This window comes from Pyxicephalus adspersus, chromosome 4, assembly GCF_032062135.1.
Source record: "Pyxicephalus adspersus chromosome 4, UCB_Pads_2.0, whole genome shotgun sequence".
In the NCBI taxonomy this organism is placed as follows: domain Eukaryota; kingdom Metazoa; phylum Chordata; class Amphibia; order Anura; family Pyxicephalidae; genus Pyxicephalus; species Pyxicephalus adspersus.
In genome coordinates this window covers 137150179-137176879 of record NC_092861.1, presented here as the reverse complement: position 1 = coordinate 137176879, position 26701 = coordinate 137150179, and the positions used below count along the sequence as shown (strand labels likewise).

General features: G+C 37.8%; 1 protein-coding gene across 1 annotated transcript in view; it reads right to left on the bottom strand.

Annotated features, from left to right (window-relative positions):
* Positions 1 to 26701, bottom strand: part of SRBD1 (S1 RNA binding domain 1) — a gene marked incomplete in the record, with an annotated part of 105796 nt that overhangs the window by 55118 nt on the left and 23977 nt on the right. The window contains 5 exon segments of the mRNA XM_072410288.1: positions 12969 to 13076; positions 16100 to 16196; positions 17604 to 17761; positions 21106 to 21213; positions 22665 to 22768. Of these exon segments, the coding sequence (XP_072266389.1) occupies positions 12969 to 13076; positions 16100 to 16196; positions 17604 to 17761; positions 21106 to 21213; positions 22665 to 22768 (575 nt within the window).

Sequence of the window (26701 nt, the reverse complement as noted above, 5' to 3'; positions counted from 1 at the left end):
AAAGATAAAAGCAAAACAATCCCTAACACAGGAACTATATTTTAGAAAAATATTATTCAGCAAAAAAAAAAATCCTTTTCTCTCTCTGCAATTTTTGGTTTTATTTGCCGATTTCAAAGCAGGCCAAGTTGTCGAACAAAAGTGACCATTGCAGGGTTGACACAACCCATATAACAGAGGCCAGGGTAGTTACAATGGTCTTATTTTATTCATATGGATCAAACTTTTTAATATAAGTATTACCCTTACAAAGTAACCTTTTGGCTTTTTAATGATGGAGAGGTGTAGCAAGGAATTCCATGCAGTAATTTTATTTCTCAATACAAATCTCATATCAAAGAAAAGTTAGCTTTTCATCTGCTCCCGACCAGCCATACACATAAGATTAGCATGACCTCAAAATCCCCCTAAAGTTTACATATGCAACTAACGAATAGTGAAAAGCTTTACAGCAAAGTTAAACAAATGTTGAATTTCCCCTTTGCGGCGCTGTAATGAGTACACTTACCCATGTATGTGTAGTTGTTATTAGAAGTTTCGGTTTCTAAATCTTTAAAGAACATTTATTAAGGCAGAAAAGAAAGGAACATGCAACGAACAAGTATAATGTTTCTGCTCCAAGTCATAAATTCTCAGAATGGCCAATTTCCAGCCAAAACCTCCCACTAAGGTCAAGAGAGAAACAAACTCCGGCCTTAAACAGCCACAGGGTTTATAGATCGTACCCGACAGCATCCAGAGGGACAGGCGGACGCCAGCGTTTTGGCTGACACCGGGAACGCTGCCCATGGCACGGATTGCAGTTACAGTAATGAATAGATGCAATCTGCACATCATGAACATCCATTCTGTAAAGGCTGGCTTTTCATTTACCGCTTTGTGTTCTGTGTAATAAATGGAGGCTGGTGGGTGTGATTGCGATGGTTTAAAGGGGAATTCCAGCTGGTATGGGGATGGTTTTTTAAATGAGATAAATGTTCCAAAATGACCTATTTGTAATGCACATGATGCTGAGCAGATGAACCTGTAAAGACGTGCCAATCCATTTGTTCAGCCTTCAAAGCCATCAACTTCGTCTCTTGATGCAGATCTGGCCCCTGATACTTGAAACAGTGTAGTCTGATCACTAGAGGAATGATGACTTTGGCTACGTACACACCTTAGATCTTTCACGATCCTTTACAAACGACAAAAGACTGAGCGATGCATGAATGAGTGCTGTACTGCTCAATGGAGAGGGGAAAGAACGACCAACATACTAATGTACTGTGAGCTGTGAATATAATAAGTATATTAGGGGTTTCCTAAGGCCTGAAAATTATGTTTCCCCATGTTAAAAAGGTCAAAAAGCACTGGGTAAACTCAATATAATCACTAAAAAATACTAAATAATCATATGTAATATTTTACAATTATTATTTTATTTTCTATTCTAAAAATAAAAAATGCAATTACACATTTCCTGTAGGGAGACATCTTTGTTCTTCTGGATGAGAAACCTGCATGCCTATTAATAGGATTTTTATAACTGGCTAGAAAAACTTGAATTCTCCATTATTTTATCTATAAAAGATTTTATATACAGATATATAGATTTATTATTTATTAGTAAGTTTATACCTAAAGTGGATGAGCAAAGCCAAAAATGTGGACCACCAACACAATTATATTAACAATAATAAAAACATAATTACAATATGAATTAAGCACTGGAGTGTTGTAGAACAAAATAAAGGGGAGCAAACATCCTGGAAAGTCTGTTAACATATTTGTGGTGGTGCCTAAAATAGAACTCAAGCAGTAAAATATCACAAACGCCAATTTTTTTACATGTTACCATTACAAAAAGTCATATACATTTTCTAAATCTGAATTAACACTTAAATGATATAATGTAATATATAATATAATGCTTTGCCCAGCATCCTAGGTGATCTCCAGTGTTGCCATCCTGTCACATTGGCCATCGATGGAGACTACAAATGGCTCACACACATTAGGGAGCCATTGTCACCATCAAGGAACTGCACCAGAGACATTGTAAAGCAGCCACCAATGAAGTGCATGTGAGCAGCAAATAGGATGAATGATATATATATATATATATATATATATATATATATGTGTGTGTGTGTGTGTGTGTGTGTGTGTGTGTGTGTGTGTGTATATATATATATATATATATATATATATATATATATATATATATATATATATATATATATATTAATTACATACATATACACACACACACATATATAAATATATACATACAGACATATAAAAAGGATAAAGAAGAAAAAAAATACAATAAAAAATAAACAGCAGTTTATGATTATTTGTGCTTTAGTAAATTAATAATCTAATTGGGGGTTATATCTGCATTCATCATTATTGTAATAACACAAACACAACAAAGTCACAGTCATATTATAAAGCAGCAACAGATGTAATAATACTATATACAAGCATCAGCAGCAGTAATATGTCAATACCAATTGTAACTTTTAAAATGCACATTTAAAAAAAATAAATTAATATTAGCAGAAGATTACTGAAAAAAAAGATTAAAAAATAATACAAACTTGTATCAATAAAAAAAGGAAAATGTTACCGTTACTCAATAAACATTAGTTTATCTCTTAAAATGTTTTTTACAGTTAGAATTTTGCATCTGCGCCTCTGAACGACTGTCAAGGTCTGTACAGAGATCAGCCACATGCTGACATAGGAAAATACACAGAAAAATATATATAAAAAAAAAAAACGAGAAAAAGAAAAATACAAAAATCAGCTATATGCTTTGGACCACCAGTAAAAGGTTTAAACGCAAACTAGCGCTGCACAATTACAGCACAGCACTCCTTATATATTGCGTGAATCCTCTCAGACAAGATAAAATGAATAAAGGGAAAAAGAGCGTCTACTTCCATTTTGACAATTGAAGCAGATTCCTTCTAAATGCACTTTCCTACTGACTTTCTGAGTAATTTATCACAGCTCTTTTAAACAATCAGGGGAATGTGGTTGCATTTTCTATAAGATTGCATATAGCCTAAACAAGGGGGGGAAGGTGCTTAAGGGATAACAAATAACAATAGCGCCACCTAATGGGCATCTTATCAAACAGCAAGGGAAAAAGACTATATAGTATTCAAACTCCCTTCACAATTTTATGTTGCAGCCATTTATTTTTTTTTCTCATTATTCCACACTCATTTCCCCATAACAACAAACTGAAAACTAAATTTCAATCAATTTTGTAAATGTATTAAAAAAAAATAAAACTATTATTATTAAACAGGATTTATATAGTGCCAATATATTATGCAGTGCTGTACAATAAATAGGGGTTGCAAATGACAGACAGATATAGATAGTGACATAGGAGGAGGAGATGACCGTGCTCAGAAGAGCTTACAATCCAGGAGGTGGGGGAAGTAGCATACAATAGGAGGGGAGATATGTAGTAGTGGGAAGTAGTGAGTGTTTAAGAGACAGAAGGAGACGGGTAGGCAAGTTTGAATAGATAGGGTTTGAGTGCTCTTTTAAATGAGCAGAAAGTAGGAAAAAGAAAAGGATGAGCAAAACCACTCCAGAGAGTCGGGGCATCTCTAGAAAAGTCTTGGAGCCGTGCGTGTGAGGAGGTTAAGAGTGAGGAAGTCATTGGTAGGTCATTGGAGGAGCGAAGATAACGGCTAGGGGAGTATTTTTCTATCAGGTCAGAAAGGTAAGTGGGACAAGAACTGTATGACACACATTCATACATATATGCACATACATATATATTGAATGGAGAACACAAAAACATACAAAAGGAAGGTTTTGTAAGTTCTTGTGTTCTACATGTGCACATAGCCAGAACTGCTCACTGAACTTTCCCCCTCTCTCTTAATGCGACTAAGGGATTACAGAGTCTTCTGTCAAAGCACCTTATTATTATTACTTTTATATTATTATCCATGAGCTGGTTTACATGAATACATAACAGCACTAACCGAGGTTGGTATTGGCCTAAAGTTCAGCTTTAATGTATTTTCTGATATATCTAAACACATTTTAGAAACTTTCATGCACTTTAGTTTATCGGCAGAAAATCTTACATTACCAGGTGCAGTACATGTTTACGTAACAAACCATCAGGCTTTGTAGGGGGAGTACTAAGATACCTATCATTACCTCTGCTGTTTATTGGCCTGCCCTGAGCCACCGCAGGGCCCCCCAAAAAAACTTTTTACTGTAATTTAGCCAAAAAGTGTCCAATGCCAAGGCCCATGGACTGTACAGTGTTCCCTGCAGAAAGCTTTTTTTTTTTTTTAAGCTGGGTGGGAAGGAGCTCTAGGTGAGTGGCAGCCCCTGTATTGGGACCCAACTCTCCAGTAACCACCCAAAAACAACCAGGTGGTTACTGAAACATGTCAGGTGGTGCGCCCAGCTAAAAGTATCCGGGAGAACATTGAATGGGAAAGTGCAGCCAATTAAAATTTTGACTGTCGGGGTGTTGACATTTGGGGAATATTGTTGGGGACCAAGGAGGAGCAAAATAATAATAAACTTGTGTAGGTTAGAGTGTCTGCTGTAAGGTCCATTTATAATGCTGCCCAATAAAAAGTTTCCAGCAACAAAAGACTGAAAGATGAACATGTACTGTTCTGTTTTACAGAGAGGAAAAGGGAGAATGAGCAAGCAGCACCCTGCTGTGCTCTCCGTCCTTCACTTCTATTGTGGTTGTTTATAGATCTGTTAAGAAGAGACCCATGAACGACGTTGGGCGACCTCTGTACCATTCGTCTGACCTCTCATATAGGTGTGTACATAGCCTTACCTATGGTTTTGTTATGTCATGTTTATATGTTGGTGCCCTTGCTTGGATTGTCATTTCTTTTATGTGTTTATTTTTTGAAAATTTAATAAAAAATTTATCAAAAGAGATAAAGCATCATGCTCTCTGATCTGCAGATCAGTAAACTGGAGAGCCCCATATTGTCTGGCCAAACATCATGCATCAATCTTTCTACTTGTACTGCCAGCCTAATACTGATGTGATTCCAACTGCAAATATTTGCAAAACAAATAATCGTATAGTCTAGAATTACATTTTAACAAAGACCTAAGTCATATAATAAAACCAACAGAAGGCTTGCAAAATCTTTCTTAAAGTCAGAATAATACCCTTTCTCCAGTCTCTAAATATGTGTCAGCTCTGTGACGCAGGTAAATAACCTCTGTCGTTTGAACAGAACTGCCAAAAACATGCCCTCTGCAAAGAGGAAAGTTAAATACTCGATTCTCTTCCTGCTGGTGATCACTTGTGCAGTCTAAAAAAAAAAAATACATCCAGCATTTACAAGTGTAAAAAAAGCCTCAACCTACTACCTACCTTACTTTATTTTTTTGCATAGGGCATAACATTGGCAATTTAATTTGACAGCAGAGTCACTTTAAACCAGTGGTCCCCAACCTTTGCTTCAACTTCCAAACCCCATAGGGCAACCAAGGCCACACAGCTTTAACAGAGTACAACAGCATGATGCATTAACACTTAGGCAAAACAAATCAAAGTAAAGTTAAAGTAATTTAGGTAATAAAGTTTAACTAATTTATAGTTTTCAATGCAACGTATGCAGGGTTCTCCCCAGCCCCTTTTAGCCAGGTGCACCACCTGGCACTATTTAATAACCAGCCGGCTGTTTTTGGATGGTTACCGAAAAGCTGGGTCGCAATACAGGGGCCACAGCTTCTTCCCATCCAGCTTAAAAATATATTAGAATAGGGAGAATACTATTATGAAAGTGCATATAAGAGGTGTCAAAAAACTTTTGAAGCAGATGTTTGAAGCCACTGGAAACTAGGCCTTGGAGCCATTATGATAGTGGGGAATCTCAACAATAAGATGATGCTAGCCACATTACCTGCAACATCTTTTTATCCCAGGAAAAGCCTACATATCCCAGTGGCAACTCCGAGTTCAGAAGCAGTGCAGCAGCGTTCCTACCCTAGTAGTAGCTGCATTAGATGGAATTCACTGGCAGGATCAGCAGAAATCTGTGTGACTGTAGAGGGACTAAGAGAAAACTGTATGTGCAGATGGACCAATAAGCACTGTAGCATATTTACATTTAATTGGGATGCTATAGTTTTATTTTAAATAAAAGCCTATTTCAAAAGAACTTGCTTACTGTTGAATGAGACTTATTAGAAACAAGAATAGGAAGAACAATTTTGCATATAAATGTTATATTTAATACATTTGGTATTTTATTAGATGCAAGTTGCAAGCAGCACCTCTTTTAATGCGACACAGTGCACAAATTATTTACAAGGGGCCTAAGTGTTTCTGATGAACCAAACACAAGGATGGCACAAGGGCTTCAGAACAGGTTCAGCAGTTACTGCAATGCTCTCCCAACAATTTTGTCTACGGGAAAATCAGCTTTGGATCACAGCTGTCAGCTGAAAACAATGCATGCTGCTTCTTCCTTCTGCAGAGCCCAAGAAGTGCCCAAAAAACCCCATGAAGAGTTTCAGGTCAGCAGTTAATAACCCTGAAGGATTATCTTGCTTGAACAAACCAGATAGAAAATTGACCCAGAAAATATATTAGTATAGAAAAAAAAAAGTGTTAAAACTCCTAGTAAATAAAATGTTAGTTTGCTAAAGTCAGGTTTTGAAAAATATGTTTTGGCTGCTGTAGAATAAGCCCGATTACTATTTATAATATAGACATCCATGGAAAAATTAAATGACACCTGCCATTGGAGGAATTAGAGAATTGTTACTGTTTGTTTGTTCAGGAAATGCTACGTGATTGGATGTTTCCAACCAGTACCAAGAAAGTGACCTGAAATAAGCATATAGCAAGTGAAATCAAAAGCAGAATCAGAACTGCTGGTTTGCTTGTTTGGGGTGATCAGTGATATATTGTACAAAAGGAAAGGGGTCAGAATGGCCGCCAAAGAGCTAGATTTTTGTTTAAAGGTGGTGAGCAGTGGCAGCTTACATAATCTTTTTTACAATCATGAAAAGGCTGCCACTTGGAGCATAGGTTTTATGATCAGGTCTGGACCAGGATAAAAAACATTGCTCCCATGATTCCACAAAACTGACCCAGATCCAGGAGCCTAGGGCCAGATGGATGTCTAGGGGTCCTAGTAGCAATACTGATTTTCCTGTAGGGAATCAGGGAGATTTCAGTGCAATCAGTTATAAATGGACACAAAGAAGGAAATATTTGGTGTGTGATGAGGCCAGAGCAGGCAACACAAATAACATGTCTGGTCTATTGAGATCAGTATCAATGTCAAGGGCTGGTTCATGTATGTGAGGTTGCAGTGCAAATATCTCTTCCCTATTCCTAGAAACGGTGACCACGTTTGAGATGCTACATGTGCCACCTCTCCCTTGGTTGCCTATAGGACATTAACGGAGGTGGTAATAAGCAGTTTAGTACCACCGGCTGATAAAAGTCCAAAAGCTCACTGGTTAAGAAAGACTGGGGCTGAGGAGCCGCCCAGGTAGCATTGTTCCCACTGTCCATCCAAACAATCCCTAAAAGTATGGGAGGACCAAAGATGCTACCTAGCCTAGGCCACCATTCTGCCTTAATCCATCCCTGCTCTTGTGTACAAGCAAAAGTCATCTGCAGCTTTAATTAAAATATTATTCAATCAACCCAACATAGGGCCCTTTTTTATAGGCACTTCCAGTTATAGGGGGACAGTACTGTGCTCCCATTGTACTCCAGGCTGTCAGAGAAGGATTGCAGGTGATCATTTAACACACATTACAGGGGCCAAATGATGCTATAGTCTTTGGAGTATATGTGGGCTCCAGATGATCAGCAACATTAGGATGCAAAAAAGGGATGAAAACCATTTTAAAAACAGTGTTCAATTCATTAACAAGGGCAACCATTCTTTGTTCAAAGTTCTGTGCAGTAAAATGTACTGGAGTTAGTATAACATTTTTAAAGGTGTCTGATCATAGACTGCTACTGTATTGCAAAGAAGGGAGGTAAAGGTGATAACTGGTTGCGCTAAGCAAATTTACCAGTTCTTCATAAAACTGCAGCCAGTGTGTGTGCAGTTGGCGTTTCTCAATGTCCAGCAATGTGTGTTGCTTAGACTGAGCCCTGCCACATCGCCCTGTCCATTCATCTATGAACCATGCCCCCAGACCATCCTGATAAAAGGGAGAACAATCAGATATCTGTCTTTAGCTTGTCTGAAAACGATGACATTTTTCAGAAGGAAAAGGGTCCAAATGGCAGGTGTCAAAGACTCTTAGCTTCACACATGATGCTAGAAGGCAAGGAAGGCCAGGCTAGCGTACGCTCATGTCAGAGCCACACACAGGCTGCGCGGAGACTGCATGTTTGAAAAGAGCAAACCTCACAGTCTGTTACATCAAGCCGGTGCCAGAGCCGGCTATCGGAGCAGAGCTGCTTCCTGAACATTCGTCCTGGGGAGAAATGCGCCTCGTCCGAGGACGGTGAGAGGAGAGAAAAGCCACTTTGACACCTCACAGGCCTAAAGGTGACAGTTACCTGTGGCTGCCCCCTGCTCGCTGTATTGACAGCATGTTAGTGCTAGCTCTGTCAGGTTGAGTCAGGTGAGAAGGTGTTAAAGCTCAGGAATTCTAATAAAACTTTCAGCAGCCACAGAAAAAGTCACTTTATATAAATGCACAGCAGAGGACAGGACGACGGCAACGCAGCACAGGGAAAAAAAAGTGTTCTGTTTGTGAACATCTTAGAAAGTAAAGACAAAACCTTCTTTAACCAGTTATTTTTATTTTACCAGGACAATGGTGACCCAGGTATGGCCTAGATAGAGAACCACTTTGTATTGCAAATGTCCTGGAAAAATTACACGGACTTGATGTCAGTTTGCAGGATACATTGTATGCTTAATCAAAGGAACCTCACACATTAAAAATATATATAAATATATTATTATTACTGATAATTAATTATATGTTTTTTGTTCCTATTAAAACTGTATCCAAACCCAAGAAAGAACAAAAAGTTCATATTGTGCAGCTTGCCAGGCCAACCTTCAATGAGGTGAGGTGTCTGTGTTATTTTTTCTATTTCATGATCACTTACTGTAATATATCTACCAAGGAATTGTCACCATTTGCTGCTTACTTCTGATTTGGTCTACAGAACACTTCCCTTCTCTCTATACCACAGGGAAAGGGGGTTCTGTAGTATGAAACTTTGCAGGCTGATAACACTGACTTTAGTGAAGAGGAGGTCGTTTCTAAAAGTCTGCAAATTCCATCACATTCTCCAGAACGTAATAAACACAACTGCTACAGAAAAAGTGATACCCAACCAATGGGCATGGGTCAGTGTTCTCCCCAGCCTCTTTTAGCTGAGCGCACAACCCGGCACTTTTCAGTAACCCCATGCTGTTTTTGGGTGGTTACTGAAGAGTTCGGTCACAATACAGGGGCTACCACCCACCTACAATTTCTGCCCGCCCAGGTTAAAAAAGTTTCTGGGTTGAACACTGTAGGTCTAATATAAGGTTCTGCTGCCATGGTCCAAAGATCTATAAGAAACCCATGTACAGTATATTCATTCTAGTCATTTCTTTATGCAATTGAAATACATGTACCAGGACTGATTGATCAGCTAAAGGATTTACAGTTCTGTGCAGCCGGTTTTGCTCTCCAGATATTCCAACCACACAGAACAGCAAGGTCCTACATTGAAGAAACAGACCAACTTGATCAAGAACAATAAGCAAAAGAGGCTCTCAGACAATGGCCCTGATTTATTTAAGCTCTCCAGGACTAGAGAGGATACCCTTTCTTCAGTGAAGCTGGAAGATTCAGCAAACCTGTAATGGATCTGGTCCAGGATTCAAAACATTTGCTAGCAAATGACTTTAAACAAATCCATTCCAGGTGTGCTGGATTACTCTGCTTCACTAAAGAAAGTGTATCCTCTCCAAGCTTGGAGAGCTTTAATAAATCAGACCCAATGAAAGAGTAGAGCACAGTAGCACACAATGAGGTTATCCCTCTTCTCTCTGTGCCCTCCCTCCCTTCTTCCTGGTGGTGTGTTGCCTGTCAGCAAAGCTTAAAGCGTGCCTAAACTCAGAATTTTCATTTTACATAATAGGGTAGAGAAACCTTTTATGTAAGGTAAAAATTCTGTTTTTTCTTTTAGGTGTAAAAAAAAAAAAAAAGGTGCAGCTCAGCCCCCTATTCTCAGCTGCCTAGGCAGTCGAGAATGAATGGGAGCGCAAAGCCCCCCGGGATACCTACCTCAGGGCATCCGGGGAGGCTCTTGGGCGCTCCTTCTGCGCATGCCTGAGCATCTCGGGCATACGCAGAAAGAGTCTTTGCTCAAAGAGAAAAATTTTCATCCCGATTTCGCATCTGGGTCGGGTGACCTAGGATAAAGAACCCGAAAGAGAAGACAAAGATGGTGGCGCCCAGAGCGTCGCCCCCCCGTGACGGATGGCGAGACGACGCGGGACCCGATGCTGGACACCCCCGAAGTGAACAGACTGCCCTGCGGGATTGAAGGTGTGTTTTTCTTCTGTTTTTTGAGTTTTGAGTATAGTTCCTCTTTAATTGGCTCTTAGCGTTGCTCATTCCCATTTTTCAATCTAGGTTCTGCTGTATTGATGATTACAAAATACACTCTGGTTGCATTCCCAGTTTTGTGCGAATGTTCAGCCTCGCACCAGTATCTTATACAAGAAACTAAGAATATAGCGAAAATGTCTTGAGCAGACAATTCCCAAAGACCTGACGAGAGCATTTTTCCCAGACACCACACGTCTATTCCAGCACTGCTAGAACCATTAGGGAACACTGGGGCACTGTGTTACCATTACTGGCAGAATAAATTTAAACAGGATCACGATAGGAATTTTTCAGCTTGGATGGAGCTTTGCTGGGATATTTCAATAAAAGATACAATGGTCTGTAACATGTGCAAAATCTTTGGTATGATTAGTGAGAAAACAATCATAAGGAACACTGGCCAATGAGGTGAGGCTCCTGTAACATGTGACCACCTCCTGACCTGACTTAGCGGTGAGCAGTATTAATAAATAACGACACGGCAAAGAGCGATGTAGGCAGAGGAAAGCTCCTGAGGGTGTTTTTGCTGGCTTTACACTGAGTAAATCACATTGCTTATAGAAAGGAAAGCAAAATAGAACGGTTAACACTTGCTAAGTCTTCAATAGAGACTTTTAATTCCAACCAGGGTGCACAGCAATGTGAGTTTGCTCTGCTTTTTAATGTACACATGGAGGTGCTTCTATTAACCACATAATAGAAAGGAGATTGAAATAGGTTGAAATAAAAAAGAAAAATAGTTTTGTAGTTAAGGGGTCCTTTTCAGTTACATGGCACAATTTTTTTTATAGGACTACAGGGGGGCTATGGCTCCTCCTCTTTGGTTTGCCGGATATATTTTATCCAAACTTAAGATACAGATTTGTTAATGCTTCCACTAGTGGTCATCTGAATGCAATTTACACTCCCTGCCTAAAGTGTCAGGGCTAAAAGGTCAAGAAAATAATGAAGCAATACCCTGTGAAGCCTAATATATACCTTATTTTGTTGCAGAGCCCCTGGCATCAATGCCTGACCATAGCCCGATCAAGTAGCAAGGCCTTCCACTGGGTAATTTAGTTCCTCCTGCTGATTCAAGTCACCGCAGGACATATTGTGATATAGCGGTCAGAGGGTGGTACCATAATGACCATGGAAACATACTTTTCTTTCATCTGTGCAATTGGATAAGTGACGGGATGATGGATAAATATGTAAAATACAGCTTTCTGCATAGGGTAGTGCCTTTGTTATTTTGCTGACCGGTAACTTTAAAGTGTAGTGCAGTTAAATTTAAATGTACTGTTCCCCATTCCAGCAAGTGTTCCTTTCCCCGGTTCCAGAAACAAAAACGGCCCGTGAAGCTACTAAGTGGATTAGCCAACCCATCTGGACACATGTACGTTCTGCACTCTCCATGGGTAGTTAATCTGTTTCTGCAGGGTACAAAGACTTATCACATTGTGAAGTTTTCGGAGAAAAACGACACCTTTTTGGAGTATCTACCTCCCACCTACAATGAAACACTTCAAAAAGTTCCTTTTTAATAAAGTTACACCAGGCAGTTCAATCAGCAGAAATATAAACTACTTTGGTTAGCAAAAGTAAAGAATGGCACTGGACCATAATCCCTGGAGTAGTCATTCCTAAATCTTTAAACCAAGAGAGATTATTTAAACTTCATATTTCATAACAGTTATAAATACCAAATTCTGAATGTCAAATATATATATTTTATGTGAGATAAAAATGGCAAGGGAACAATAATGTCCAATTCAGAAAACACCCAAATTAAACAATATTGCACATAAAAACACTAAGATACCATGAACATCAAGAAACCAAAGAATATGTAAGCAAAGGATATGAACAGAACATAAAAAAATACCCAAAACTGCTTCCGTTGGAGCTCAATAAGACAATAGTCTTAAAGGCAGAGTTCTCCTATTATTCTCTTGGTTATTGTTACAAAATTATTGGTGCTGGTAAATGTATGAAAATCCAGGCCAATTGCTTTTTTTTCTCTGCCACTTAGCCTTCCCAGCTCGTAATTTAGAGGCCTATGAATAGTGGAGAATGGATACCATTACCTCTTAGAAACAGCAACCTGCATTTCACTGCCATCCATAAAATGCATGAATAGCCCAGTGATTGGATGTCACAGCATATTGCACGTCTGTAAAGCACATTGCTGAGCTTTATGAATGTACAGCCATGTCACTGCTTTATTACGGGGGCTTCTAATATTTTTAGCAGTTAATTGGACAAGCGGAAGATACAATAAAGAGAGGTTCACCAGAAAATGAAAAAAACTCAAATACCCAAAATCTTATTTTTAGCTTGCCAAATGCAATACAAAGTACAGAAAATATAAGAGCTCTTACCAGTAGACAACATTGAGAGGTGCAAAAAACTTCTTCTGAATCAAGTCAGCAAAGTAGCGTTCAGTTTCTCGGCATGCTGTTCCGTTCCCGATGGCAATTGTATAACAGCTGGGGGAGAGAGGCAACAATATTATTGCAATATTTTACAGCAAATGCTAGATTCTAAGGCAACAGTTTATACATGAAAGACTTAAACGTGTAAAAGTTTACATATTAGATTCAAAGTTTCTGCACACCTACAACAAAAATTAATCTCCAATCATAAATCATTGAATTGTGCTTAGAGCAATTTTCTGTGGATTGAACAAAATTTGTTGATCAGCCTACTAATCTGGGGATCTGGGAATCTTCAAATCACTTTGTATTTGCCCCTCTGCTTCTTTGCATTCCTGGGGACATTGCAGCTACTCATCAATTCCCTGTCACACCTTCTTTGATATAGACAACTTACAAAATATGCCAGGTATGCTGCTTCTTTATATGATGTTGCTTTTTTAATAAAAACTGCAACACAACTAATGTACTACATATTTTCTCCTTTAGTTAATATTTGCATCACCACCATTGTGGAAGAAATCTTTAATTTGAACAGCAGGATGCCATGCAAATGGAACAAAGTAGATGGGAGCTCTTGCTCCTTGTGAATAGGGGTGCTGATGGGAGGTTCAATGTCCGCTGGAAATGCAAAGAGGAAGGGAGTAGAGTGCAGGACTGTGCTGGAAATCCTTGGACAGGGAGTTGAAGATTAAAAAAAACTGGCATGGCTAAGATGGCGAAGAAGAGCAATTTACAGGCTGCCTCATTTTCGTAAGTACCAGAATTACTAAAAGAGCATTAAAGTGCTCAGATCACTAAGTAAATTATAAGCACCGTGTTCCTAATTCTCAATTGCCTAGGTGATCAGAAATGAATGGGAGCGCAGATCCTCACGGGATTACCTACGTCATGCTTTCCAGAAAGAGCCCTTTCATCAATAGGTAAAAAAATTGCCGATCTCATGCATGAGCAGCGAGAAGACACAGGAAGAACACAGAAAAAGAGAGGAGAAGATTACGGTGCCTGGATCTTCCTCTGTGCTGGGCCAAAGATCAACACCGGGACCTGAAGGAAGAAACCTCCCAACAGATAGACTGATCTGCGGGATTAAAGTGTGATTTTATTGTTTTGGGTTTACTTCCAGTTTGAGTAAAGTGGTAAAGTGGCTAAAACCTACCCTTGTCATTTGTATTTCCTGTCCTTTTTAGAGCACAGAGCACAGTGACCTGCCTGCTACAGTAACGCACAGTTAGGTTACCTCTGTGCCCCAAGCCAATGATGGGGCAATAAAGAGAAGAAATACACCAATTCACTTTTATTCCATATATACGTATCCTGTCAATACATGTTCATGCACAACAACTGATTGGCTCCAAGTGCTGCCTCTACCTTTCCCTATTTGATTGATGTAGTATAGAGAATTACAAGTGACTTATACAAAGTTAGATTATCTATCCTTACACTAACTACAGATTTAATTACTTTTCAAAAATAAATACATAACTGTATTGTTTGAATTTCGTCTGTCTTTGAGCTTAGCATTGAGATGCTCATATATTCGATTGTCCTCCAATCCTTTTGCCAAAAAAACACCGGTTCTGGTGAAAATGTAATGTAATGTCTTTAAAGCAGTGATTTACAACCACTGTGCCGTGGCACACAAGTGTGCCGTGAGAGATCATCAGGTGTACCATGGAAATTTGCCAATTACCATTGTGGAGTGTCTGTGCTGTAGTGACTGGCAGAGTAATGTAATACTCTTCCATGTCAGTGGGTGGCAGTAGGTAGCCTAATTTCCTTGTTTATTCTTAGAGACAAGAGAATTAGCTACAGAGTGTCATTTTGTATCATTTTTGATTTGTGGTGTGCCTCAGGATTTCTCAATGTAAAAAAATGTGCAGTGGCTCATAAAAGGTTGAAAAACACTGCTTTAGAGCATCCTCAAACACTCATATGTTAAGACCATCTAGCAAAAAAAAAGATCTCAATGTGAGATCACGATTGATTTCTCTGATAACCTAATCTGTAGAGCACACTTCCCACACCACTCCCCAAAAATTTGGACCAAATGTGTGTGGTTTGGGACTCTTAGAAAGACAGAAAGCCAAAGCATTCATATGTACAACCATTCTGAGGGACTTCCTCCAGGCTTTGCTAAATTATAAAACATTTTCACAAAGTAACAGCCACAAAAGTACATTCTGAAATGACCTTTTTTTTCTGACCTTGCTGGCCAAACACAATTAATTACCCAGGATTCATCTAAGAAAGCTACATGTCAATACAATTAACATATAATTGATCAATTAACCTCACTCCAATTATCCCTCCAGCAAAGTCTTTGATAGGTATTGCTCTGAAACATGGTAATTACCTGAGATGTAATTATTACTGCACTATCTTTTATGTATAGCCCTGCAAATTAACCTATTTCTAATTATCAGCCACACAATGTACTCAGACAATTTACTGCCTTTTCTATTTGTCAGTGCTGCAAATGAAATATACCGGCTGAATGAGAGATCTGGTCCTAAGTTCTGATATAAAAGATGGAAATATGTAAAAGTTAGGCCTATAGTAAGGTTAAGTCATGCAAGATTTTATGAAAAAATATTAAAGTGAACCTGTCATCAATGCAATATACTATTTTTAAATATTATGCATTTATATAGTGCTTATTTTTTTTTTGAAGTGCTTTACAGTGTCCACAGTCATGTCCAAAAACCAACCCTTAGAAAAGCTCACCATCTGATGTCCCTACTATAGTCATGGTCTAATATCTGTAACATAGTTTACGTTCAATTTTTATTGGCGCAATAAACCTAACAGTATGTGTTTGGTATAGCAAGGTAAATGCAGAGTCTGAAGGAAACCCACAAACACACTGGCAAAACAAACTCCATGCATAAAGTCTCTTTTCCAAAATGTATTCTATTGGATTAATCTATTGGATTGGACCCTATTGCTGTGAAATGAAATCTTACTAATTAGATGATGTGCTGATGGTTGCAATAATAATCTAATTAGTCTTCTACCAAGCCTTGTGACTGATTCTATTTGCTTTTTCTACTAACTCAACAAAAAATAAAATTTACTTGAAATTCAGGAGAAGCCTTTTAATTTTTTCTGCATCATTCATCGAGCCTCCACGTCCTGTGTGCAAATACACAACATCTGTATGAAGAATCTGGTCTGAAAAAGAAAACTTAAATGAGTGCACATCATCAATGGACTACAATAGTAGGAATAATGCATGTCACATATAGATAAATACATAATAAACTGTTCTGTACAATACAGGTCTAACAAGCTTTCATTAAAGACTGATGTCTGAACTGGAGTTTTTATCAAGAGGAGGCAACCAGGTGACCCAAGAGCTCATAAAATCAAGAGACTATAGTCCAACCAACAATTTGATTGTTGACTAGCCGAATGATTACAAAAGAACAGTACCAGAATTTCTCTTAAATGTTTTAAAATTCTGCAGTCTAGCACCACCTACACCTCTTGCTATCTAGGTGAAATTCCCAGAAGCAGCTTTCTCAACTATTTAACCCCTAAGAAACCCTTGAAAAAAGTTTCAGGTCTCAAAGAACCACTGCTAAAACCATAACATTGAATGTCAGTGGACACAAAAGCCTCTTACATTGGTGGCCAGTGGAAAGAATGTCACTTATACTGGTATATAGACAATTACAACATCATTACAGTCATGAAGCTTGCTCTATCAAGTGGTCCTGGCCTGTGAACTATGAAAGCATTATCAATCAGCCACAGTTTAAGGAAGCCCTAGCAACCTTTGGAGGAACCCCGGATGAGAATGGCTGCACTAAAATGTTTTGTGAACATGTTGGTATATCCTGCACATCTGTAGTGAGAGAGCCAGCAATTTGGACCTGGAGGAAGGGGCAAAACCGGGTGGTTCTAGGTTGTAAGTAACCATTGAATAAATGCTTTTATTCAACTAAACAGCAACTGTGGTAAAACCAGACCAAATAATTTACCTCAATCTCTATTTCAAGTGATCCTCCAAAAATTAGTTTACACTTGATTATCATTGACAATCATTGATCATCAATTGTGGTAGGCAGGAAGAATATACTTCCTGAGCCCTGTAAGTTCTTTACTCTTAGCTTTTTTTTTTACCACAAGTGAAGTTGTCCTCCAAAACAGGGTTGTGTCTGAATAATGGGTGAGAAACACTTCTGAATACTGGCAGTTTATTCACATCAAAAATGCGAGGTGGGAAGGAGGGTGCTCCAGCATGACCTCCAGGAGTATTCCAGAATGGCCAGATTAACGACAAACAAATGGACTGTACAAAAATGCCTGGGGGAAACCATCTACAGAGCAAGCTATGCTCCCACTATGCATCTCAAGGTTTAAACTTACAACCGTACTGCACTTACCCTTTAAACAAAATTGAGAAGATTAGGACCATATAATAAATATGTTGCAAGTAGAAAACATAAAATGTGAGCTTTAAAAGAATAAAAGGGTAGCTCTAGCTGTGGTTTCCATTTTTTTTAATCTTAACAAAATTCCTAATGATTAAAAAGTTAAAAAATAAATCAGGGAATAACATAGGGAGACACTTACTGGTGGCTGAAATAATGGCCAGCTTACAGCCATGCTTATACCCTGGATCCACACCCATTATCGTTCGACCTCTAACAGGTCCTGCAAGGAGAAGCTGGCGTAAGTTTCTTCCAAACATCATTATAGATTCCTTCTCTGCATCCGAGGTCAATTTGGCCCTGCAAGAAGACAAAATCAAAGACCATAAAACCTTTGCATGTATGCAAAATATATTTTATACAGTAATAAATAATTGGACTTTTTCTTTTATACCAAAAGTATAACACCAGAAATATATATATATATATATATATACATACAGGGGTACCTTGGTATAAGTTCTTAATCCATTCCAGATCCTTGGACTTATACCAAACAAATTTTTACCATAAGAAATAAAAGGAAAAAGATTACTCCGTTCCCATGAAAAAAAAAATCCTATTGGTATTGGTATATTGTACATTGATGGGGCTGTATAAAATAATTAAACACTGCTTAATACTAAAATACATAAATACAATACAATTAGATAAAATAAATGAAATTTTAACCTCCCTTCACCTTACTGAGAAGAGTCGAGTGCCTACTAGGATGGCACTGAGAAGGGAGGAGGAGGAGATGGTTTGTAATTCACAGAGAGTTACAGCGCGGGTTGTTCACTGAATGGTAGTAACTGACGTACTGACGCTCATGGGCAGTCGTGGCTTTGTCTCGCGAGAGGTTAATAAGGGTAGCGTGTGTTGTTATGACTCATTTTGACCCATACAAGTTCTAGCACAAAGGTTGTATACCAAGCAAAATTTTTCATGTCCAAACAGGACTTCAAGTTGGACTTATTCCAAAGCGGACTTATACCGAGGTACCACTGTGTGTGTGTGTGTGTTTGTCTTGTTGTCTCTACCTATGATGTCTGGCTGGGCTGAAGGTTTGACTGTAGATTAAACTAATTACTGGACCAAAAAGCCAGCTTCTGACCTCTCCATTAGAACTTGCCCATTAATAAGACTTCTATAGCATATGCCTCCCCAAATCACATCAAGCTGCTTTTCCAATCCAAATGACTTGTATGTGGATAAAAAAAGATTCTTACAAAAAGACAAAAGCCCAGGTACACAGGCCTATAAAATAGTAAAGACAGACAGAAGATTGACATGACAGCCGAGCAAATAGAATTATTACGATGTTAGTAATGGTAGCCATTAAACTTCTTTCATTAAAAGTGACCAAAATTATATTGCCCTAATGCAACATATTGTATGTCCATGGTATGGGCAATTTAATAATTGAGCCAGAAACCATTAAAGCTGCAAATTGCATATTAGTTGTGGAGCAAAAATTCCTTCGGTATCCCATAACACCATTATTGACACAGCAAAGGACACTAATATGGCAAGATCTGACGAATTGAAAGCCAAGATATTTCCCTCTAAACTTCATAATCTTATCTGCTTAAAGATCCTACAAAAACATGCTAAAAGGTGCCAAGTGCAACAAGATTTTCAGCCGTGAAAGATAATCTGTGTCTTATAAGGCGGGGAAAAGAAATCTAATGAAATAACAAGCACAGCATGCGGTCAGTAATTCTGCCAATCTTTGGGATTTTTTTCCCACCTGTCACTTAATAATAAACGATTACACTGGCATGCAGGCTGCATGTCCTCATACATCGTCTTGTTAGTATGGTTTTAACATACAAGTGCTAATTTTTTTATTTTTCATTTTAAAAAATACATGTGTCTGAGGGAGGGTGGGGTATTTAGGTTCAATTCATAGCAGTGCAGAGAAAACTAATTTTAATGTAACATGCACTGTGTACACACCAGACAAAAAGTCCAACTTGGCTTTGCCTATAAGTATCTCCAAACAGTGGTAATTTGGATGGCATTTCATCCAAGTGATCTGCTGACATTTGTATCAAAGCCTACAAATAAAGAGAAATAGACAGAAAGGCAGTTATCCTATCGTATCCTATCCTATCTGCTCCTATCCGTTGACGCTCATGTCAACCTTGCCAAAGCAATGATAGGACCCAGCTTCTCAGCTTTTTGGATAAGTGTAGTTTCTGTTCTTAGCAGTGTTTCAGGAGAGGGAATTACTGTGTCGTTCTTGAACCCGGAGATGGTGGTAGTAAGATACTGTAAGGGAAGCTCTGTAAGGGTGATGAACCCAGGAGCAACTACCATGGAAGGGAAAGCTGGAGGAGGACAGGGACTTCCTCAAGAAAGAGCACCCAGATAGACCCAAATCCCACTGATAGTGATGGAGAACCTGATGATCTGGCCAGGGCACCAAAGATGCAATGTTTCATCTCCTTGGGAATGGCAAGGAAAATTACAATGGGACTTATCACCCTACTGATATTTTTGTGCGCCAGGCACATTCACAATGCTGTTGTCTACACGTCTTTATTTAGAGCTGGCTGTATTTTGTCCTAATGGGCAATTTACACAACTTTGCCCAGTGTGTCATGCGTGTGTGAGAACTTAATTATTTTTTGTTTGTTGAATATTTCATCACTGGAGGGTTATTTGTTGCTGTTGCACGTTTTGAATTTATGGTGCTGGGACCTTCAAGGCTAGCCCTGATGTATTAAGGAGGGCTTCATGGCCTTATGGTTGGTCATTGGATGAGAGTCTCCCTTCAAGGGAGCTTCCAATATAGTACTCAGTGGGCTGGTTACAGCTAGCCCAAGAAGACCGCAACCTGGTTTAAGCCAGGTCGGTCAAATTGACCCAATCCCGTCTTAAGCTTTACGACTTTAGGGGGGGGGAGTATCAGTGACGTGAGGCCCTTCTTTAGGACCAAAAAGCACTTTACTTCATTTGATTTGGTATTTTATGAACTATCACATATTTATGTCCACATTGTGGACTTAAATAAAAAGAAAATAAAAAAATAATAAGACTAGTTGGCTAAACTTAAGGAACTAATAATAAATACCTATAAAGAAGCCCAAAACTTGTCATAAAATCTTATGAAATACATCCTTAGGCAGGAAACACAAAAGTATGTGGAGCTCACGTTAAACTGTCAAAAATCAGTAGAATTTTTTCAACTGGGAGGCTGCTACACAATAATATTTTTACCAAGTTATAACACTTATATTATGATCAGAATGTAGATTTACACCCTGGAGTTTTGGAGCGTTGTATATGTTCCATTATGGCAGGACATTCGTTTGCATGGCTTGCCAATAAACCAAAAAAATAAATAAATAAATAAAGCACTCTTTCTTCTTTACTTGTTCTGAAGTAGAAAACCACAACACACGGTGAGGGGTAAAGTCCTAATTCCTTAGGGTGCCAATATAAATAAATGAAACTACAACACAATAGTGCATGTTAATGCATGGCATAGCTGTGAAGCTGGCCTAAATAAATTCAGCCAAAAAAAGGAAGTTGACAAAGTCAACTTTCCGATGAAGTTTGAACTTAAGGTTGGCCAGGAGAAAACGCTGGGGCTTACATTTCATATGTCAAAACATCAGGATGTATTTAGTTTCACATTTTAGAGATTTGCATACCGATACTCCCTGCAGAGAAGAGGGTAAATAAGGCGCTTGTAGGAATCCTCTACAGAATTACGCAGGATTGTCATCAACTCCGGTTTTGCAAACTGCTTTGGTCTCCACCTTCCATAAAAAAAAAGAAAGTAATACTTGAGAAAAATAGTACATTTTTCCTAGATTAATTAAGATTAATTATATTTTATTTTTTGAGTAGACAGGAGAGGAAGCAAACAAAAGGCAAGTAAAAGCTGCTGAGCAGGGCTTTAAAGAGAGTGTTGCTTGGGCCTGCACGGGCACAGGTTCATGGTAAGTTGTAGTTAAAAAGTAAAATGTTAATTTAAATTACTCCTATTGTAAGGAGAGCTGTCCTAATATTCTGTATTTAGGGATTCAGTTTTTCCTATAATAAAACAATATCTGATCATCTAATAAATTGTAGTATTAAGGAATAACTATCTGCTTCTGCCCATCATTAGCAGGATGACATGGATTAGGGGCCTTGGCTATAGAGAATAACTCCTGTTCCCATGCATCTTCAAATGGAAGACACGGGGAAGCAGCCTGGCCAAAGAAGATCTTTCTGCTCATGTCCATCCCTAGGTGGGGGACAGAAGGAAGAGACATGGCCATGGAAGACGCTTCTGTCCCCACCCATTTTCAGATGAAATACAGGACCAGTAAGCCCTCTTTGCTCCTGACAATTATAGCTGAGCGACAGGGTGGGGGGTCCTGACCATGGAAGACATCTTCTGTTCCCATTCACCTTCAGTAAGAGGGATTGTGGAACAATATTGGCCACAAAAGATCTCTCCTGTTCTCATTCATCTTCAGCTGGGAGACCAGAAAAGAAGAACTATGGAAGAAGAGCTATGGTAGACATTTCTGGTGCCAATCTTCAGCTGGAAGAGTAAGAATTCTGGCTACAGAAGTTCTATGCTCTTCCCCACCCCAGGGAAGAAAAAGTCAGGTAACATACAATCTCCATGATGCCCAACCAACTTCAGATAGCACACATGTAGAAGGAAGCCATCCCATGGAAGAACTCCCCTGTTCCCTCACATTCTTGGCTAGTAGATAGAAAGAAGTGGCCCTGGTCAGGGTGGACCTTCATGCCTCTGCCTGTCATTAGATGGGAAAAAGAGATTAGGGCTCTATGTTGAGTTGATTTGGAGTAAATAAGTACAAAAGAGATTTCCACACTAAAGTTTCAGAGCAAGCATCTTTTCCTGAAAAGACAATTACTGTTAAAATAATTAAACACATTCTAACTAAAATATTAAATCTAAAAAAATGGCATTTTAACGTTCCAGAAATATAGTTTTATCTCGTTCTGCTGCAGTAAAAGCTCTGGAATACTAAAATAGCTTTGGGCTGCAGAGACCTGTCTCCTGTCTAACAAGTATGGCAATGCCACACAACACATGTAGCAAAATCAGTCAAACTCAAAAAGAGAAAAAAACCTTTAATAGGGCTTAAACTGTGTTAACGCCATGTCTCTATAATGCGCCGGGACATTGATGAGGCATTTCAGCAGCAGGGTAAAAAAAAAGGATTGGGTAAGAATGTATACAGACCTTTCATTCACACACCACCTACAGAATGCATCCTTCACCCTGTCAGGAATGGTGACCTTTACTGTCAGGACTTTCTGATTTTCCCCACGGTTAATGGCCAGAATCTGAGCAGAAACATAAATGGCAGAGACAGATGACACACAAATACCCAAAAGATAAACTTATCAACATCCATACAAGTGCTTTGTGTGACAATCTACAGGAGACGGTGCTGCTTGTGTACAGGTACAAATACAACAGGAGATCGGTCATAATGTAATAAAATACTGATCAGTGCAATACAAATTTATAAATATTAGGTAATATATATATATATATATATATATATATATTCATTCATTTGATATATGTGTGTGACCTCTCATTAATTAGCATAGCTGTCTCATCATATTCAGACCGAACCAATGAACTGCCTTTATGTTATTATCATTTTCTTACTTTTATTTACAATTTACAGTTATTTCTTACTTTTATTTACAATTGCACCAAGGGGAAAAAATTGTGCATCATTTCTATATATTATATTATGTAATAGAACTATATATTACACTACTCACATTAATCATTCATAACATTTAACAATATTCATAACCATCCTTTAAAATAATAATGCTTTAGCACACAGTATATTAAATGCCTTTTAATTTATTTATCTCACAACACAAGTGACCCATATTTAAACATTAATTAAATAAATAGATTACTATAGTTTAAGCATGTATCGGTTATAAAAATATTACATTGATTTGTCTCAGGAACAGGTTACTGCAATGACCTGTACAGAAGTATTCACAGCCAATAGGCTTTAGCTGCAGTGCACATGTGTTTGTGAATAAAGCTGATAGGAAGAGTAGTGAGTAGAACAATGACCTTATCAGTCTGCTGCTTCTCTTTTATTGTGGGGTTGTGTTTTGATCACTACCACTGCTGCAATGATGGTTGAGAATCTGGCCGAGCGGTCTAGTGGAGGTGGATGGATTGCAGAACTTGCTGTATAAAATTACAAGGTACTTGAAAGGTAAAACATGTCCCATATCTGTACCGGAATTGTAGGTAGCCCCTTGCCTGGAGTTTATCTTCACGTGCAGACATTTTCAGCATTCCGACAGAATACCTAAAATTATAGCTAAGACCTAATGGAGGAGTGCAGCTCTAGGTGAACGAACCCCATTCTATAGAGTTCTCATGGAACATAACACAAATGTTATTCCACATATTTAGCAATGGATATATTATTTATATAGGTTTATGAAAATGCACTTAAGGGTTCAGATCTGAAATTAGCTTTTCTTAAGTGTATAAAGAAAGCGTTAATTGGCGTCACACAATGACGGCTTTATAACAGAACATGTACAGTCAATTAGACGTAAAAATCTTTTCTGACATTTCCTTTTGAAAACAAATCTCTACAAATGCCGACTCGATTTTTTGGCAGCTGTCATGAACGTAGTCTGAAAACATTAACAACTCAATGTGAAGTAATCAGATTTCTCTCACATAACCACAGAAGAAAAAAAAGGACTCAGCAAAAACAGCCCAATTAGGACATTTCTAAATTAGCTAAAAAAAAAAATAAAAGCGTAAATGTAACAGAAAGAAAATTTTAAAAAATATATTTATTATATAAAAGGTTCTTAGCAGACTGGACTGGAAGGTTCTTTACAAAAATATAAAAAGAGAATGTGTAACACTAACTCTTCAATCTAGAGGTTTACAGCTTTATTTTCAAATTTGTAAACTGATAAAAAAAATAGATGTATAAACTAAGAAAATAAATAGTGGCAAGATATTTTGTTCTGGGGCAATGTGTTTTATTAGCTCTGAATCACAGCTGATTCAACAGGGAATATATTTTATTGTTTAACAGGATTTATATAGCGCCAACATATTACGCAGCGCTGTACATTAAATAGGGGTTAGAAATGACTGACAGATAGACAGTGATACAGGAGGAGAAGACCCTGCCCCAAAGAGCTTACAATCTAGAAGATGGGGGAAGGCATCAAACAATAGGATGGGAGATATGTAGTGGTGGGAAGTAGTGATGGTTTAAGAGACAAAAGAAGGTGGGCAGGCAAGTTTGAAAAGATGGATTTTGAGTGCTCATTTAAATGAGCAGAAAGTAGGAACAAAGCCGAATAGGACGAGGAAGACCATTCAGATCTAGAAAAGTATTGGAGCCAAGTGTGAAATTCATAAAAAAAAAATAATTTACATTTAATATAATATGTTACACACACACATTATATATATATATATATATATATATATATATATATATATATATATATATTTGTATCAATAATTTAACTTCATAAGAAGTTTGCAGGGAACACAGGACGGCTCTGAATTTCAGACAAAATCAAGGGCTTTTTTATGCAATTCTAATTAAGTATATTGCGTATAATGTTAATAGACTAATAGGAAAAGTTCATGGTTTGTGTTTGCATACAACACATTTTTAAATAAGTAACTGCATTCATTTGTGGTTTGTATGTGTAAGCTCAGCTTTTAAAGTAATTTTGTGTTTCCTATTTTTTACATCGTTTTTTTACTTTATTATGGCAATTATTGATATTATTATTAAACTGTATTTATATAGTGCTGACATATTACGCAGCACTGTACAATAAATAGGGACGTCTAAATAGTTCTTTCTATTATACACTATAATCATTGATTTCCATCTCCTCTTCCTCCAGCAACAACCAGTATTTCACTTTACTCCCATCAGCTCCCTGACCAATATCTACTTGGTTTGTGGTAGATGTGATTTGTATTTGGAAGAAAAGGATAAGGAGGACAATAAAAAATGAGGCAGTAGCAAAGCAGCATTAGCCTCAAGTTATTATAAAATGATAATTTACTGCCAAAAGTGTTTTTTTGTTTTTTTTTTTGTTAATGGATGTTATATTAGACCATTTTAATAAAAATAATCCTAAAAATGTTTTACCACCTTAAAATGCTTCATTTTCTTATTCTCATTGAAAGACACTTTAACACAAGCCTAAAAGTAGTGTAACAGCATAGGGCCCACAGTCAGGGTTCTATGCCATACATCACAGGGCAACAAAGGGGAGGATCCATTATTAAATACCCTCCCCCCTCTTATTGTGTACTACTTCCCCCTCTTCTTAGATTGTAAGCTCTTCTGGGGAGCGTCCTCCCATCCTCTTGTGTCATTGTTTGTATCTGTCTGTCATTTGTAACCTCTATTTCATGACCACATGCGATCAGTATTAAAGCCCCTCACATGGTTTGCAAAGTTTTACTTAGAAACAAGCCGTTGGCTGTCATTGTGCCATGAACAGAGCGAGGCAATGAGACGGAAGCTGATGATGGGCTGTGACCATTTAAGGGCTCTATTTATAAAACTGACATTCACTCAAACATTCTCTTGTGGGAATTAATTACTGCCATTGAAACACATGGACCTGAAGAGCCCCACCAGGGAATGTTTAAGGGAATGACAGATTCCCTGCTTTTTAAATATAGCCCTAAATGTCGGGGTGGAATAATAATAATAATAATAATAATAATAAATAATAGGTTGCAAAATGCATTAGAAAAAGAGTTTTGGGTTAACCAAAACAGACTGATGCTCCTACATTTGTCCCGAACATCTAAGCATTAATAGCCTCTAGTCAGGAGAGGTTAAGAAAAAAGAATAAAAAAAAAAAAAGAAAAAAAAAAAGGCATTATTATTTACATTTAAGATACCTAAAAAATGAAAAAAATGAAAAAAATGAAAGCATGCTGTTCATTATACATATTCTTTAAATTAATTTGCTGCATATGATGAACTGAGAAACAAAATACATGTGAGAATTTTAGGTACGCACATTGAAACAATAAAATTACGCAGGTAAAATTAAATAAAATTAGTAAAAATGAATCAAGTAAAACAGATTTGCCTAATGAACCATGAAGATGGCAGCTTAAGTTTTCCTCTTTTTATTTGTAATGGATTTCAGTTTTATAACATAATTGTAATTTTCACTAATCCACATTTTTTTTTACACAGGTTAATAATTAAA